The sequence below is a fragment of the Ipomoea nil genome, unplaced genomic scaffold (genome assembly GCF_001879475.1).
Source record: "Ipomoea nil cultivar Tokyo-kokei standard unplaced genomic scaffold, Asagao_1.1 scaffold1770, whole genome shotgun sequence".
Lineage (NCBI taxonomy): Eukaryota > Viridiplantae > Streptophyta > Magnoliopsida > Solanales > Convolvulaceae > Ipomoea > Ipomoea nil.
The window spans coordinates 2,001,612-2,019,314 of NW_017618198.1; the positions used below are offsets into that span (position 1 = coordinate 2,001,612).

General features: G+C 35.5%; 2 protein-coding genes across 2 annotated transcripts; one reads left to right on the forward strand and one right to left on the reverse strand.

Moving 5' to 3' along the window:
- The first annotated feature begins 3,684 nt into the window (after positions 1 to 3,684).
- Positions 3,685 to 6,269, forward strand: LOC109192296 (zinc finger BED domain-containing protein RICESLEEPER 2-like). Its single transcript, XM_019342869.1, has 4 exons — positions 3,685 to 3,895; positions 4,063 to 5,775; positions 5,862 to 5,920; positions 6,165 to 6,269. Exons 1-4 carry the CDS (start codon positions 3,685 to 3,687, stop codon positions 6,267 to 6,269), a joined length of 2,088 nt encoding a protein of 695 aa, XP_019198414.1.
- A 7,747-nt stretch (positions 6,270 to 14,016) lies between these two features.
- On the reverse strand, positions 14,017 to 15,802 carry LOC109192207 (F-box protein PP2-B10-like). The gene is made up of 3 exons (XM_019342775.1): positions 15,334 to 15,802; positions 15,007 to 15,146; positions 14,017 to 14,778 (listed from the first exon to the last, which is right to left on the reverse strand). The coding sequence occupies exons 1-3, from the start codon at positions 15,610 to 15,612 to the stop codon at positions 14,271 to 14,273; spliced, it is 927 nt and encodes a 308-aa protein (XP_019198320.1). The 5' UTR covers positions 15,613 to 15,802; the 3' UTR covers positions 14,017 to 14,270.
- Between the last annotated feature and the right edge of the window lie 1,901 nt (positions 15,803 to 17,703).

Sequence of the window (17,703 nt, forward strand, 5' to 3'; positions counted from 1 at the left end):
TCGAAATGAGTAACCTGACAGAAGTAAGCTTAGTCACAGGAGAAAAAGTATCAGAATAATCAACTTCATAAGTTGGGCATATCCCTTAGCCACAAAACGAGCTTTCAATCGAACAACAGACCCATCAAAATTTACTTTAATAGCAATCACAATAAAAAGTACATTTTTAATAAATTAAGTGTACATTATTTATATACGTAAGTTACATTTTTAATATACTAAGAGTACATTATTTTATATAATATATCTTTTTCGATACAAAAAAAAAAATACTTTTAACATATTAAAAATGTAATTGATATATTTGTAGATATATTATTGTGGTTCATTAAGCAGTGTGGACCAATAATATGCATAACCAACTTGGTTTGCCACTCCCTATATTTGCGCCTGCTTACGTATTCTGTCTCTCCAGTCTAGTAGCCTACCGTTTTCAACTCTTTTCATCTTAGCTTCTCTATTTTTCTCGTTCAACTTCTCAAATGGAAGGTCTTCCTAAAGGGTGCATGGAAGGTCTCCCTGAAGAGTGCATTTCTAGTATTTTAGGGTACAGTACTCCTAGGGAGGTTTGTAGCCTTAAAGTGGTCTCTAAGGGATTCCTATCAGCAACAGATGCGGACGTAGTATGGAAGATGTTTTTGCCCCTGGAATGCGACTATCTCATCGCCAGAGCCCCAAACAGGGAGGATTTGGTCGACATTGTGAGGAAGCAGGATTTGTTCTTTTTATTATGCGAGAAGGTGACGGTCTTCGACGATCGCACACAGGCATGAGATCATAAGAATCTGGGTTTATACTTCATCATTTCAGATTGTGGTCCATATACAAACATGTATATACATAAGAATACACAAACATTATGAACCTGAACACAAACATTTTGAAGATTATAGTCTATCAGATGGAAGGAGGAAACAGTGAGCATGAGGCTGGGCAGATAGAGTTCTAGAGTCTGTTGACTGATCTACACCATGGCTTGGTGTGGATATGATGCCTTGTGCGTTTTTTTACTTGGCTTGCAGGTGCCTTTGTTATTACTGAGGATATATAGCCCCTATCTTGGCAATCTTCTTACTTCATTTGGGTGTTTGATTGTTTAATAAGCCTTGCTAGGAGTAGCTTCTTTGGTTTTTCTCTGTTCTTTCTTCCCCAATCTTGCTTCTCAAATGGAAGGCCTACCCGCCATGGATGAAGGGTGCATTGCTCGTATTTTAGGGTCCACTACTCCTAGAGACATTTGTCGCCTTAAGTTGGTCTCTAGGGAGTTCCTAACAGCAGCCGATGGCGACCTAGTATGGCAGGTGTTTTTGGCCCTCGATTGTGACTACTTGAGAGAATAACGCTCTGATACCTCTGATTGACCCAAAAATAATGCTCTAATAACGGTTAAAATTGACATTATACTTCCAAGAATAACGCTCTCATACCTATTAAAATTGACATTATTATTGGAAGAATAACGCTCTGATACCTCTGATTGGCCCAAGAATAATGCTCTGATACATGTTAAAATTGGCATTATTCTTGGAGTCAAATATGAGTTAAACCAATAACCATTCTCTGACTAAACTAGGGTTGTGCAGGACCTGAAATACCAGAAAAACCCGATCGAACTGTCGACCGGTCTACCCAACCTGTTTAGAACCAAACCCAAAGACGGATAACCGAACCCGCCCGTAAAACGACGTTGTGTAGAGGAAGATCGGTTTGGGTGATGAAATAAGCCACCCGAACCGTCCGAATACCCGATGTAGCGTTAGGGTTACCTAGGATACATATGATACGGTGTCGTTTAGGGATAGTATATATAAACGTTTTGTAGGGAAAAACTTCAAATCTCCCCTCATTTGCTCTTTGCGCAGTCGAATGCTTAGGGTTTCTTTCTCCGTTTCTCTCATCTCTGTCTCTCACAGTCTCACTTTCTTCTCTAGTTCTCTGACTTCTCTCGTTCTAAACTTCGAATGTTCAATATTCTATGACTTCTCTCTGAGTCTCTTCTAGACTTACAGATTGAGAGTGTGAGTCTCCGACTCTCTGGTGGAAGCTAATATTGTCCGGTCACTCACTCACTCCGGTGGAAGTTGATTTTGTTATTCGGTGCGGTGGATTGTAGATTGTTGGCTCGGAATCGAAGCCCTTTGTTCTCGGGGGTTTAATTTGGAGAAACGAAGTAATCTCTAAACCCTAATCTTATACATAATTAGATTATAGTCTTATTACTCTTATAGATTGTGATACGTTGTTATTATGATTCTGTCATTTCTGTGGACTGTGATTAAGTTAATCTGTTGAGAAGTTCCAGATTGTATGTCACTTGTCCCTTGTTTGTGATGTTATGATACTTTGATTATGGTTTCTATGATTCTGTCATTTTTGTGGACTGTGATTAAGTCAATCTGTTGAGAAGTTCCAGATTGTATGTCACTTGTCCCTTGTTTGTGATGTTATGATACTTGATTAGGGTTTCTATGATTCTGTCGTTTCTGTGGACTGTGATTAAGTCAATATGTTGTGAAGTTCCAGATTGTATGTCACTTGTCCCTTGTTTGTGATGTTATGATACTTGATTAGGGTTTCTATGATTCTGTCATTTCTGTGGACTGTGATTAAGTCAATCTGTTGAGAAGTTCCAGATTGTATCTTGATTTCATAATGTGTGATATATTCTGGTGGAAGCACTGACTGTTATCAAACATAAGAGTCTTATAAATTAGAGTGTTATAATGTCTATTAAAGGTGACGGTAAATATGTTACCGGTAATAATAATATTATAATAACGCTATGTGAGAGAGTAACAATAGTTGTATTGCCTTAGTTTCCGTATAGAAAATATAGTCCTTTGCTAGCTGAGGAGAACCCCATTTATACTAGAGTCCTAACGGTAACAACATGGGACATAAATGGGGAGCCTAAGCCTTCAATTCTCTCTCATAAATGAGGGCTTCAATGTTGGCTTCAATGACAGTAAAGGTGGCACCTGATGGAATTCCTAACCGTTGGAGTTCTGCCCGTTGGGTTCCCATGTGACGCTGGGTCAGATGCCCACTTGTGATCCGGGTCGGGTCTATTATCCTGTCACCAGTCCCACCTACTCCTGAGTCAACGGATGTGTTTGAGTTGACTTGGGAGTAAGACTGAATCTATCTTGATCCTGTGTAGAATCCTGCTTGATTTAGGATATGTAATTTTATTTGATCCGGTGTAGAATCCTGCTTGATTTAGGATATGTGATTTTATTTTCCAAATATTTTCTATACGGAAACTAAGGCAATACAACTATTGTTACTCTCTCACATAGCGTTATTATAATATTATTATTACCGGTAACATATTTACCGTAAAAAAGGCTTAAATTGGTGGAAGCCCCATAGAAATCCTTATAATGATGTTGATGAAATGAGCTGTTTTTATGTTATAACAGTCTCTGATTCATCTGGATATTTAAAATATATCCCTGAATCTGGATTTCTTTGTAAGTTTGTACTTTGTATTGTCTGTTTATGGATGTATGCCCTTAATTGTATTTGTATATTTGTATGGAATAATGCCCTTTAATTAATTATGCATTCCTGTTTAATGATGACACAAAATGTGTCTGATTCTGGAATGCTTAAATGCTTTCATGTGCTGCCTCTTCTTGAATATGAATCCTACTTTGTGTACTGATAGTTTACCATTTTAAGATGGAAAATATCAGTATACCTGGTAGTCAACCTCCCAACTCCTCAATTGATGGACCTTCAGGGGTGGAAGCCCAAACTGTTGAGAATCATCAACAGAATGAGCAACCTCCTACTGCTGTTCCTGCCAAGAAGAGGAAACAAGTTGATTCCAGATCACCAATGTGGGATCATTTTGAGAAGATAAAGGACAGTAATAATGTGGTTGTAAAAGGCAAATGCATTTATTGTGCAAAAATTTATCATTGTGAGACAAAAAAACATGGGATTAACATGGGACTTCTTCCTTAAGAAATCACATGTTTAGCTGTTTGAAAAATCCTCACTCCAAGGAAACTAGGCAGTCGCTGTTAACATTTCAGGCTGTTACATCACTTACAGATGGTCAGCCTACTGTGGGAGAAATAGGGACCTGGGTATTTAATCAAGAGTCAATTAGGAGGGCCTTGGTTGAAATGATAATCATAGATGAATTGCTCTTTAGATTTGTGGAGGGAATAGGTTTCAGGAGGTTCATAGCTATTGCTTGCCCTAGGTTTATAGTTCCATCCAGGTGGACTATAAGTAGGGACATCCTAGTTGTCTATGAAGATGAGAGACTAAAATTGAAGTCATTTTTAAAGGGAAGCAGTCATAGGGTTAGTATCACTACAGATTATTGGACATCCATCCAAAAAATTAACTACATGGTAGTAACTGCCCATTTCATTGATTATGAGTGGAAGCTTCATAAGAAAATCCTTGCATTTGTCCCTGTTACCTCTCACAAAGGTGAATATCTAGCCAAAGCCCTAGAAAATTGTTTGCTAGAGTGGGGGCTTAGAGATGTGTTTTCTGTGACTGTTGATAATGCCTCATCAAATGACACTGCTATGGGGTTTCTGAAGAAAAAATTGGTGTCTTGGGGATCATCTACTGTGAGGGCAAAGTATCTTCACATGAGATGTATTGCCCATATCTTAAACATAGTAGTTCAAGATGGTCTGATAGATTGTGATAGTTCTGTTAAGAAGGTTAGAGAGGTGGTTAGATATGTTAGAAACTCTCATGCTAGACTCAAGAAGTTCAGGGATTTGGCTGATTGGTTGAGTATTGAACAAAGGTCTTCTTTGTGTTTAGATGTTCCAACCAGATGGAACTCTACCTATTTGATGTTGCAGTCTGCATTAACTTACCAAAAAGTGTTTGAATCTTTGGAGTCAGATTGTTCTTTCAAGTCTGATTTGGGTAATTCAATTCCTGATTTTATGGACTGGGAATCTGTTGGCAGTTTGGTTCAGTTACTGAAGTGTTTTTATGACGTGACCATTAGAATTTCTGGTTCTTTATATGTCACATCAAAGACATTCTTTACTGAGATTTCTGATCTGTACTACCTATTGAAAGGCATGGTGGAAGTTGGTGGGGCAGTTGGTGTGATGGGGAAAAATATGAAGGCAAAATTTGAGAAGTATTGGGGTGATATTGAAAAAATGAATCTAATGATATTTTTTGCAAACATTCTAGACCCTACAGACAAGTTAGAGTATATGCCTACTCAGTTTAATCATATGTATGGTGAGGAAAAGGGTAAACCATTCTATGACAAAGTAGTTGCTGCTCTTGCTGAGTTATTTGATGATTATTCTACATCTGCCTCTTCTACTGTGAGTTCTGTCCCTCCTGTGCCTGTTTCTGTTCAGGCTACATCTGCCTCTTCTGTTTCTGCTGGGAAGCCACAACATTTTCTGAAGTCCCAAATTAAAAAGCAAAGATTGGAGTCTGGGGGTAAGAAACAAACTAAGTTGGATATATACTTGAGTGAGGGAATAGTTGAAGAGGATGAATCTTTTGATATACTTGGATGGTGGAAGATCAACTCTGCTAGGTTTCCAGTTCTGTCTAAGCTTGCTAGGGATGTCCTAGCCATTCCAATCTCCACTGTTGCCTCAGAATCTGCCTTCAGTACTTCTGGGAGAGTATTGGATCATTTTATGAGTTCTTTAACTCCAAAAATTGTGGAAGCATTGGTGTATACACAATATTGGCTTAGAATGCAAAATACTCCTTTATGTATTGAGGAGAATCTGGAAGAGTTGGAGAGGTTTGAAAAAGGTATGACTTTTAACTTTATACTCCTTTATACTTATATTTTAAATTACTTAAATTGTTAATACACTTAACTTTTGTTTATTTTGCAGAGTTAAGTGATGATGGTGAAAGTGGGAGGTCTCTTGGTTCTACACTTGCTACAATTCCTGTAATGTTATTATTTACATTACTTGATTTTATTGCAATCTTTTACAGTATTGACTGTTTAACTCAATTGCAATCTAATCTCACTTGGTATTTTTTGAGCCCACTGTGTTTGACTCAATTACACTGGACATCTGTAACTCTGTAAGTATGAAGGCCTGGTAACTTTTACTAAGTTGCTGCCTCAAGTACCTTGGGCATTTGGTTAGTAATGTATGAACTATTTTATGTTGTTTGTTTCCTTTAAGTTGGCATTTGACAATGATGAAGCTTCCACCTTTAATCTGAAAAGGAAAGGATTAAGTTGGTCAGTTGCTCTATACTTAAGTTATATTGAAGCAATGTGCCCTTAATTCAAATGATATGGAAAAAATGCTTACTGAGCCAAAATTTACATAATCCCTTCTCTGTTTTTCATTTTCTAATGCTTGCTCAGTTGCTTACTTGCTTGTGTAGTACTAATTATTTACACTAACTTGTCACAATTCACAGGAAGAAGAGTAGGTCTAATTGTCTGAATTCTAAAAGTCTAGGAGTTGAGTAGTTGACACTAGCAGTTGCTGAGTTGCTGATTTTGTTGATTTTGTATTTTTGGTGCTTCAGTTTGGAGTTTAGACTGTTCAGTAATCACTAATTAGTAGTGTATTTTGTAAATTTGTTACTTCTTAGTTCCTTTACAGTTGTGTATTTTAGTTCTGTAGAGTTTTGGTCTGTAACAGTTCTTAGTTATTTACTTTCGTTGGAGGCTTAGACACTTAAGAGTTAAGACTCTTAATGTTAGTTAATAGACTACTTAGTAATACTAATTACTAAGTTAGTAACTTAGTATTACAGGTATTAGTCTATTACACTATCATTCTATCAATTATTTACTTATTTATTCAATATTTCAGACTTTCAGTTAGATATTATTGTGCTTTTGATTTTAATTTTTGAATTTTTTATTTGATTTGTACATTCTCTAAAAACCGAAATACTGTCGGATATCCGACCGATCCGATCCAATCCGAACAACGTTATAACCGACCGGATACGTCAACAAATTTAAACGGATAAGGTAATCAAAATACATATCCGAAATCCGATCGGAGGACCCTAACCGCCATCCGATCCGTCCGATCTGTCCGAATGCACAGTCCTAGACTAAACTGTGCTCATTTTATTTTGAAGATCAATAAGGCGTCTATTTGCCGTACTCTTCCCCAATCTTGCTTCTCAAATGAAATGCCTACCCGCTATGGGTGAAGGGTGCATTGCTCGTATTTTAGGGTCCACTACTCCTAGGGATGTTTGTCGCCTTAAGTTGGTCTCTAGGGAGTTCCTATCAGCAGTCGATGGCGACCTAGTATAGCAGATGTTTTTGCCCCTCGATTGTGACTACTTGAGAGAATAACGCTCTGATACCTCTGATTGGCCCAAAAATAACGCGCTAATAACGTTTAAAATTGACATTATTCTTCCAAGAATAATACTCTGAGACCTATTAAAATTGGCATTATTATTGGAAGAATAACGCTCTGATACCTCTGATTGGCCCAAGAACATAAAGAATAGGCAGGGATAAACTAACAATACAATTACAAACCCTAGAACACACAAGAAGCAAAACCCTAGAACTCGGTAAATGTCTTGAAAAGCATATGAAAGAATACCACATCACAGAATAAACGTCTGAAAGAACGTAAAGAATAGGGATAAACTAACGATATGATTCAATTACAAACCCTAGAACTCGAAACAAAACCCTAGAACTCGACCGGTAAATGTCTTATTTACTGAAAAGCATATGAAAGAATGTAAATACGATTCAATTCAACGTAGCATGCATTTAGAACTCACAAGAAACAAAAGCGTACCTGTCCGTGATTATCTATAGGAATCACATTCTCGCAAAGATACAGATACAAAGATTTCTTTGGAATACGCAAAAGTTCTTCCTCATTTGGAACTTGGCGAATCAAGTCTCTCTAATTCGATGGCAAGAACACGTTCCATACAGTGTCTGATGTGGCTGCGGAGAGGAACATTTTGGACACTACACCTAGAGAACTTGTGATTTTCGGAGTGGTAATGCATAGTATAGCTGTAATGCAGCTCTTATTCAACGCTGGTTTTGCCATTACAAGAGGAAGACGGTGAGAAGGAAAGAAGGTAAGAGCGAAAGAGAGACGTGTCAGAAGGCAGGAGCAGGATTCTATTATTTATAGGAGCCTTCGCATTAGTGCAGTTGCTGTGCACGCGCCCACCTTATTTCTAAACTACTATATCTTTCAAAAATTACATTTAAAAAAATATATAAATATCATATTTCAAATTTTAAAATACCTTTAAACCAAAAAATGTAAATTTTAATAATTCTCACCTACTATTATATAGTATGTGTGCAGGTTACAAATATTTCTTTAGAAAACACCAAACAATTTTGAGTTGAAGTAGATTAAAAGCTAGAATTTTGCAGATATCAGACTAGTAACATACAATAGCATATCGTGCAGGCGGTCCATTATTTTATATTAAAAAAATTAAAAAAATTAATTATATAGTGACATTTTAATTAAAAATCGTCACCGCTTCTCACATTACGCGTTCAAAGTTTAAACTTTGGAAGCGTATTCTTCGATTTTTTTGATTTTTTTGTACTGGTGAGAATTTCTAAAAATCTTAATTCTATCCTATCATATCATATATCATTTGTGCACACGATTCCACATGATAACGATTGAAAATATTAACATATTTTATTATATATTAGATAATAATAGATACATATTTTTTTTATATGTGGGGATAATGTACCATCTATAATGTCGTATACAAAGATGTTTTCAATAATGTGTTATACAATTGCAATGTTAAATCGTTTTTCAATAATTAATTCATATACTATTATACTCTCTTTTTTCACTACTGTTAATCTTTGTTCTATATCATATGTTCGTGCACCGGACGGGTACAACTACTAGTATATATATAAGCCAAACAGATCAAACTCTATTCCCCCGCCCAAATTTTTAGAAGATCAGAATTGATAGTTGCAATAAGACGATTCAATTCAATGTAGAATGCATTTAGAACTCACAAGAAACAAAAGCGTACATGTCCGTGATCATCTATAGGAATCACATTCTCGCAAAGATACAATACAAAGATTTCTTTGGAATACGCAAAAGTTCTTCCTCATTTGGAACTTGGGCGAATCAAGTCTCTGTAATTCGATGGCAAGAACACGTTCCATACAGTGTCTGATTTGGCTGCGAAGAGAAACATTTTGGACACTACACCTAGAGACTTGTGATTTTCGGAGTGGTAAAGCATAGTATAGCTGCAATGCAGCTCTCATTCAACGCTGGTTTTTCCATTACAAGAGGAAGACGATGAGAAGGAAAGAAGGTAAGAGTGAAAGAGAGACGTGTCAGGAGGCAGGAGCGGGATTATATTATTTATAGGAGCCACCGCATCAGTGCAGTTGCTGTGCACGCGCCCACCCTATTTCTAAACTACTATATCTTTCAAAAATTACATTTTAATATATATATATATATATATATATATATATATATATATATATATCATATTTTAAATTTTAAAATACCTTTAAACCAAAAAATGTAAATTTTAATAATTCTCACCTACTATTATATAGTATGTGTACAGGTTACAAATATTTATTTGGAAATCACCATACAAACAATTTTGAGTTGAAGTAGATTAAAAGCTAGAATTTTGCAGATATCAGACTAGTAACATACAATAGCATATCGTGCAGGCGGTCCATTATTTTATATTAAAAAAATTTAAAAAAATTAATTATATATTGACATTTTAATTAAAAAACGTCACCGCTTCTCACATTACGCGTCCAAACTTTAAACTTTGGAAGCGTATTCTTCGATTTTTTTGATTTTTTTGTACTGGTGAGAATTTCTAAAAATCTTAATTCTATCCTATCATATCATATATCAATTGTGCACACGATTCCACAGGATATAACGAAAATATTAACATATGTTATTGTGAAAATATTAACATATTATATTATATATTAGATAATAATAGATACATATTTTTTTTATGTGGGGATAATGTACGATCTGTAATGTCGTATACAAAGATGTTTTCAATAATGTGTTAATACAATTGCAATGTTAATCGTTTTTTAATAATTAATTCATATACTATTATACTCTTTTTTTTTCACTACTGTTAATCTTTGTTCTATATCATATGTTCGTGCATCGCACGGGTACAACTACTAGTATATATATAAGCCAAACAGATCAAGCTCTATTCTCCCGCCCAAAATTTTAGAATATAATTTGGAATTATTTTTTTGACTCACAATTTATTGCATGAGTGCCCAAGATTTTAGAATATCTTACCAAAAAATATTTACATCTTTTCCATTTTTCAATGCTAGTTATTACGGAGTACTGTTTAACTAATAAAGGTATGCAATATTTACCTATGCACAAGCAAACATGCTAAAATATAATTATTACATATTTTTAAAACTGAATTTTCGTGAGATGCTAGCTATAAATACTATATGTTTCATAGTGAAACCCCACATTTACACTGAAACACAAGAGAAAGATCAACAAACAGGAGGTAATTTTTTTGCCTTTCTATTATTTTAAATGAGCTCTATCTCACGAAACTTCATCCTTTTTAACATTTATACAATGATACTCATTTGTTTTGAGAAAACTTGAATTGGGAGAGACAAAGCTTGCACAGAAAAAAATGTTAGATCCCCTTTTTAAAGGAATCAACAACATACCAAGAATTATCATATTGACACCTAAAATCAAGATCACAGTATTATAATAGCCAAAAAAAAAAAAAAAAACTCAAACAAGTAAGTATAAGTACATTTTTAGAAGATAACTAATGATAAAACATGTAAATGTAATTTCACATTTGGCATGTGATAAGTTAGTTTATACTAAATTTGAATATTTATGCATTGAGATTTGAATAAATATTTGTATTTCACATTTGTTTTGGAGGAGGGGGAGATTATTTATGTTAATTTCTCTGGTTAGAAAAATATAGATTATTTATTTTTTAAATTTTGTGAGGTTGAGTAGATGAATTTAATTTGTGAATGTTAGGAAAATTAGGGGTGTTTTTAGGAGCCTAGACTAGTAAAATAGGGCTGAATTTTCAATAGAACATAGTCAGTTTTTTTTAGAACAATTTTATTTCTCTGTAAAGTGTAAACATTTGATTATGATGTTCTGCTAAGTTTATTTTCCAACTCAAGAATAATTAAAGTTTTGGTTCTTCAAGAATTGTGAGATCTAATTTGATTTTCTTTTATGCTACGCTATTTATATGTATTCTATTATCTTGATATTACTGCTTTGATTAATTGTACAAAAAGGATTCGTAGTTCAATTTTCAATCCAGTAAATTGCCATTTTGAATTCTTGAATCCGTAATTGTTTAAGTGTTCTAAACCTTAGTGGTAAAATAACATAGTTGATTATAAAAGAGATTTTCAATATCAACTATGCTATGGAGATGTATAATCTAGTCTAAATGGACTGAACTTGCGAGTTTGTTGGCTAGAATTGGTAGTCTTTCTAATTCTTAATACTAGACCTGGCAATTCGTGTATACGGGTCCGTTAACGGGTCGACACGATAACGACACGAACACGATAAGGCTAAACATGGACACGACACGTTAAGGTTAACGGGTTCAAATTTTTAACACGAACACGAACACGATTTGTTAACGGGTTGACACGATAAACACGTTTTGTTTACAGGTTTCAAGTCGTGTCAACACGATTTGACATGAAACCCGTTTAAACTCGTTATCTCTATTAATATATTTAAAAAACTAAAATTTAAAGTTAAGTTCTATAAAAAAATATAAATAAATAAAAACTACCGTTCAATTCATCAAACAAACTAAAAATATTCAATTCATAACATTCATAAAAAGATAAAATAACATTCAAAAATCATAATTAAAGGAGTCTATACAAGTTTTTATAATAAAATTGAACACAATAAAAATTCAAATTTCAAATTGACGAACATCAATTAATTGGTGTAGGATCTTGGCCTAATGTAGTAATTTCATCCTTAGTCATGTTCATAATATCTTTTGTAATCTCAATAATGACAATGGTTCTTACCTAAATGACAATGATTCTTAACGGGTTATAAACATGTTTGGTAAACGCGTGTTAACGGGTTAACACGATAATAGTAAAGGGTTAAACGGGTTCTTAATAGGTTTAACGAGTTAACCCGTTAAGACACGAAACATAATGGGTCCTTAACGGGTCAACCCGTTAATGACCCGGGACACGTTAAGGCTAAACACTAACCCGTTACTTTCGTGTTCGGTTTCGTATCGTGTTAACGGGTCGTGTCCATAATTGTCAGGTCTACTTAATACTGATAGTTAATTAAATCCTAAGAGCTTGCTTAGGGTTGTTAATTATCTAGGGAAGTAATAGAATAGCCTGTTTTGATTACCGATAAAGTAAGGAGAGATAGGTTGTTAGAGCTTGTTAATAACCATAACCAATTTGGTGTAAGATAAAAGGTGTAAACGCGAAAAACTTGAATTGTATATATTCAAAATTCAAAGTATCAATTACAAGTAGTATGTACCAATCTCTGGAACGTTGATGGCGCATTGCAGAGGCCAAAAGGCATCACCAAGAACTCAAAATGGCCATGGTGTGTCCGGAAAGCCCTTTTTTTCAACATCTCCCGGGTGCATGCGAATTTGATGATATCCAAACCGTAAGTCCAATTTTGTAAAGAAGCGTGTCCCATGTAATTCATCTAGAAGTTCGTCGGTCACCGGGATCGGGAACTTGTCTTTTATAGTTTTAGCGTTTAATTCCCTATAGTCAATACAAAATCGTCATGGTCGATCTTGTTTAAGCACCAACAACACCGGGGAAGAGTATGGCGAATCACCAGGCCGAATAATGCCTAGCTCCAACATGGAACGACATTGACGTTCAATTTCATCCTTCTGTGCATGGGGGTAGCGGTAGGGTCGAACGGCCACCGGGTCCGCGCCTGTGACTAATGTAATGCGATGATTGCACTGACGAGTAGGCGGCAGTGCCGTAGGCTCCTGAAAAAGGTCAGAATAGTCGGTCAGAATGTACTCCAAAGCATCATTAATGCTATCTTGGAGCCGTATGGCATTAAGCAAATGGTCGGGGGGGAACAAGTTCCACTTGCCACGTTACGGGCTGGCCGCCATACGTAAATGTCATGGTAAGCACGGTAAAATCCCAAAGAATCGCACCTAACGTGCGTAACCAATTTACGCCTAATACAATTTCAAAGCCTACTAAGGGAATAGCAAATAAATTAACAGGGAAATAATGGTTGTCTTTCTGAAGCGAAACGTCGTTGCAAATGCCAAACCCAGTAATTCGTTCTCCGTTTGCGACCGCTACTTGTAAATACGGGCACCCTCGAATTGGCAAGCCAAATTTATTTGCTGTGTGAGAGTCCACAAAACTGTGTGTGCTGCCAGAGTCAATTAGGACTGTGATTGGAGCATTATTTAAACGTAGGTTCACCCGCATAGTATTCCCACTCCCTGTGCCCGAGATCGCGTGCAAGGAAATCTCCGGATTCTCCACCTCGTGATCGAGAATGTACGCGCCTTCCCCCGGAGGAGGAGCTGTGCCTTCGTCGATCGCCGGAGCTGCGCTGTAGTCGATCACCAACAAAAAGAGGTGGCGGCAGTTGTGCGTTAGAGCTCACGGTTCATCGCAGTGGAAGCAGAGGCCCTGCGATCTTCGGCGCTGGTACTCGTGGCGCAAAACCTCACACACTTTAAGCGCAATACTCACGCACACTAAGTACAAAACTCACGCACATTAATCACCCGCACAACCGCACGAGAAGCTATACCCGCACATGAACTCTTCCCTATATAATAGTTTAAGGACCATGGGTGGTTAACTTGGACCACGAATGGTTAAATTTGAAAGTCGAAGGACCACAGATGGTCAATTTGAAAATTTAGGACTAAACGTGACAAAATCAGTATACTCGGAGGACCTTATATGGTATTAACTCTGAATAAAAGTATAAAACAACCACATTATCACTCAAGAGAACCAATATGAAATAGACACAACATACTTTGAAATGTTAAGTTGAAAGCAGCAGCCTTTACTCTCAGCTGGTTCCTTCATCAAGAACAAATAGTAAATTATTTCATAAAAAGATGGAGACAAGTGCAAGCTAATTAATTTCTACGGTGATTATCAACGTAACTACTGATCATAAACTATAGAATCTGTATAATAATAAAATAACAAGAAAAATAAATATTAATTCCTCTCCTCCAAGTGATCAATTTGGCCTGATCTCAATCCCTAGCACCAGGATGTCCTTCCAAAGCCCTCCCGTCACTTCCTTCAAACTAATGTCTACCCACTCATCTTCTTCTACACCACCTCTAATAAAGATCTCTCCTAGTTCAACTTCCATCCATGTATCATCTCTTATCTTTGGATATTCACAACCACCTGCCTCATAATGCTCACCTGGCCTGAAACATAATTGCCCATACCGCACTCCAAGCTGATCCTTACTAACGATGAAACTTGGAGTCGTCAGTATTCCTCTAGAACACAGATAAACACTCCTGGTTGCACCCTCCTGCTCGCCAATCCTAACTGAAGCATCAACAGGCTGGAGTTCATAACTTGCATCAACAGGCTGTTGTTGAGAGAGGTTTGATATCAATATGAACACAAGATATGCTGCATAGTTCGTGCCCGGAGACAGCATCTTTGTACTGATCTTCAGGCGAATCTCGAGCCAACATGCATTACATAGATCCGCAGCTTCAGAGAACCTGAAAGGAAAAGGAAACAACCAAATACAAAACCAGCACCCTGAGGATCCCTGCTCGAGTTTGCTTAATTGAAGCATGTGCACCATCTCAACTAAAAGCTTAAGCTGATAGTTGGATTGCACATTAATGGCTATATGCTCAACACTATATATGATTTATTTTTCACTTTATTAGCCTATTTTTCCAACAGAAGATAGATAAAAAGTATTCTTTTTCAATCATTGCTACCTTGATAGGTGAATATTAAACTGTGATTTGTCAAAAGAAAACCACCGCCAATATCTGGTATCGTTGCCCCAAGCAATTTCCAGTGACCTTGCAGAAAACATGTAGCTTATCTTTCCACTCCCTTCCTCTAGTGCAAAACTCTGCTTAATCAAAAAAATAAAAAAAAAAACAATAAATTTAATCTGTGAAATGGTTTTTCTGATTGTAGGAGTATATCAGAATCATATGATTTGTACGAATTTGATTTCGAATCATCAGTCTTCAATAAAAACCGTAAGATCGAAACTAATGCATATAAGCTGGAGATCGAATTGAAGTATGAATTACCTTAGTTCCGTCGTCGATAATGGTGTCATGATCGCATAGGTGAAAGTAGAGGTCCTTCTTGGAAGTGAAGGCTAACAAATCACGGGTGTTGGCCGCCCGAGAAACGAGGTCCCGAGGCACGAACCGTTCCCAGACGCCGTCGAAATGTGCCGCGGAATGGAACTTAGATGCCACAAGCGACAAACGACAGGCGTCCTTAGGGGTCGTCAGCGACAGCACGTTGGCTATGCAATTCTCGGGGAGGCCGGATATATCCGCACGGACGTTCTCTGCTGCCATTGCCAGATACTGAGATAGTCGATCGGCGACTGAGTGTTCTGTCTTGTCTGGGTGTTAGAAAATGATTAAAATATATATGTGGCTCAACTTCATCAGCTTGAATACTTCAGACCACCGGTTTTCTCTTCAACATTGCAATGCTTGCACGTGTCCCCACTCAACCATGTCTTCACCGTGAATTGCTCTCCTCAAATGCTTACCGTATATTTTATATGCGCAAATATATACCTAATATTAAAATTAAATATAAAAATCTTAGTTATATTAATTTTTTAAAAATAATAGTGTATATATATATACTTGTATAATTCATATTCATATTAAATTACTAAATATAACTATGGTAAAATTTTAATTAAAACCTAAATGAATTCAAACTTACCATTGAAAGATGTAAGAAAAACTATTGTGTATGCATGTACATGGTAATAATAATGTGGAAAGATAACAAAAGTTATAACAGCAGGGATATCTTTGTTCAAAAAATTATGTAGTACAACTTTTATAGCATAAGGTACAAAAAAAAAATTAACAGCAAAAACGGACATAAACCAAGGGTATAACCTGGATTAAAACTTATTATGTTTTTAGATATATTAATATATATATTTTTCTTTCTAATACTCTTTTGAGAGTTTATATATATATATATATATATATATATATATATATATATATATATATATATATATATATATATATATATAACTCTTGTCTTTTAGTTTATTTTTGGATTTATTTTTTTCTTTTTTTGCACGCCATCTTGATCTAGGGGCTCATTCGTGTTTGTATTTTTGTTTTTTGTTTTTTTTTTTTGGCTGATTTGTCATAATTTTAGGGATATTAAATTTGGTAATTAAAGATATTCTTCATTCATCTTTATATACTGCCTCATTTTCATATTCTTTGTTTGTGTTTTTGCGAAGATTACAGACTCTTTTATTTATTCGTGCTTCATTATTTGTGCTCGGGATTCTCCAGGTTTGTATTTTTCGTTTGTTTTAATATATAAGTATTTTGCAGCTTTTTTTTTTTTTTTTTGTGCATTTGTATTTCGCTGGCTTCAATTCATTCGTCTTGTAGTGTTGTGTATTGTTTTTAAATCTATTCATTGTCTTCATTTTGTTTGTTTGTTGGGATTGTGGGTTTCATATATATATATATATATATATATATATATATATATATATATATATATATATATATATATATATATATATATATATATATATATATATATATATATAAACTATGTCTGTTATTATTTTTTTTTTTGGGTGTGATGGTGTGTTTTGTTTTGGTTTTTTTTTTTTTCGTTTCTTATTCTCATTTAGATATATAGCTAATCTACGGTTTTAGATATATAGCTAATTTCCATCTCTTTCTTTTGTTGGTTTTACATCATGTCTTGCATGTTTTTTTTTTTTTTTTTTTTTTTTTCGGCCTGTGCATTATTGGCTTTAGTAATTGTGCATCTATGTCTTAGAGGGCTTGGCTGTAGACGAAGTTGCCACTCGTCCTCCTGCTCACTCTAATGACAAAGGTTGTGGCAAACGGCTCAAAAGCATTAGGGAGTTAGCCATTGAGAAGTTCAAACGGCGTCAATGACAATGTCAGACATGTGAAGAGTATGGCCATAACAGTCGTACCTGCCCGTTGCGCTAGTTTTTTATTTTTGTTTAATCACTATGTCATTTTGTTTCAGTTTTCAATGCATTTTTACTGTTCTCATTTTGTTTCGATTTTCCTTGCACAATTACTGTTGCACATTTTGTTTCTTTTTATTAAAAGAACAGTTTAAGGTGATGTTTCCTTCCATTAATTGATTTAGGTCCTTCCTTAGCTTACACATTGATGAAACATTCTGGTGCACAACCTGCATGTGACATGTGACCTCCAGGTACTGTGCACCATCGCAAATCACACGGGTGCACAGTATGATTAAAACAATATGATTACATGTATCGTAAAAAATAAAAACCTTATCTCTGAAATTATTATGGTATTCTGGTTTTCAGAAATAAACTAAACGCATTAATACAATCCATGAATCTGCATACTTGCACACTAGTCAAGAACTTTGATGCACAA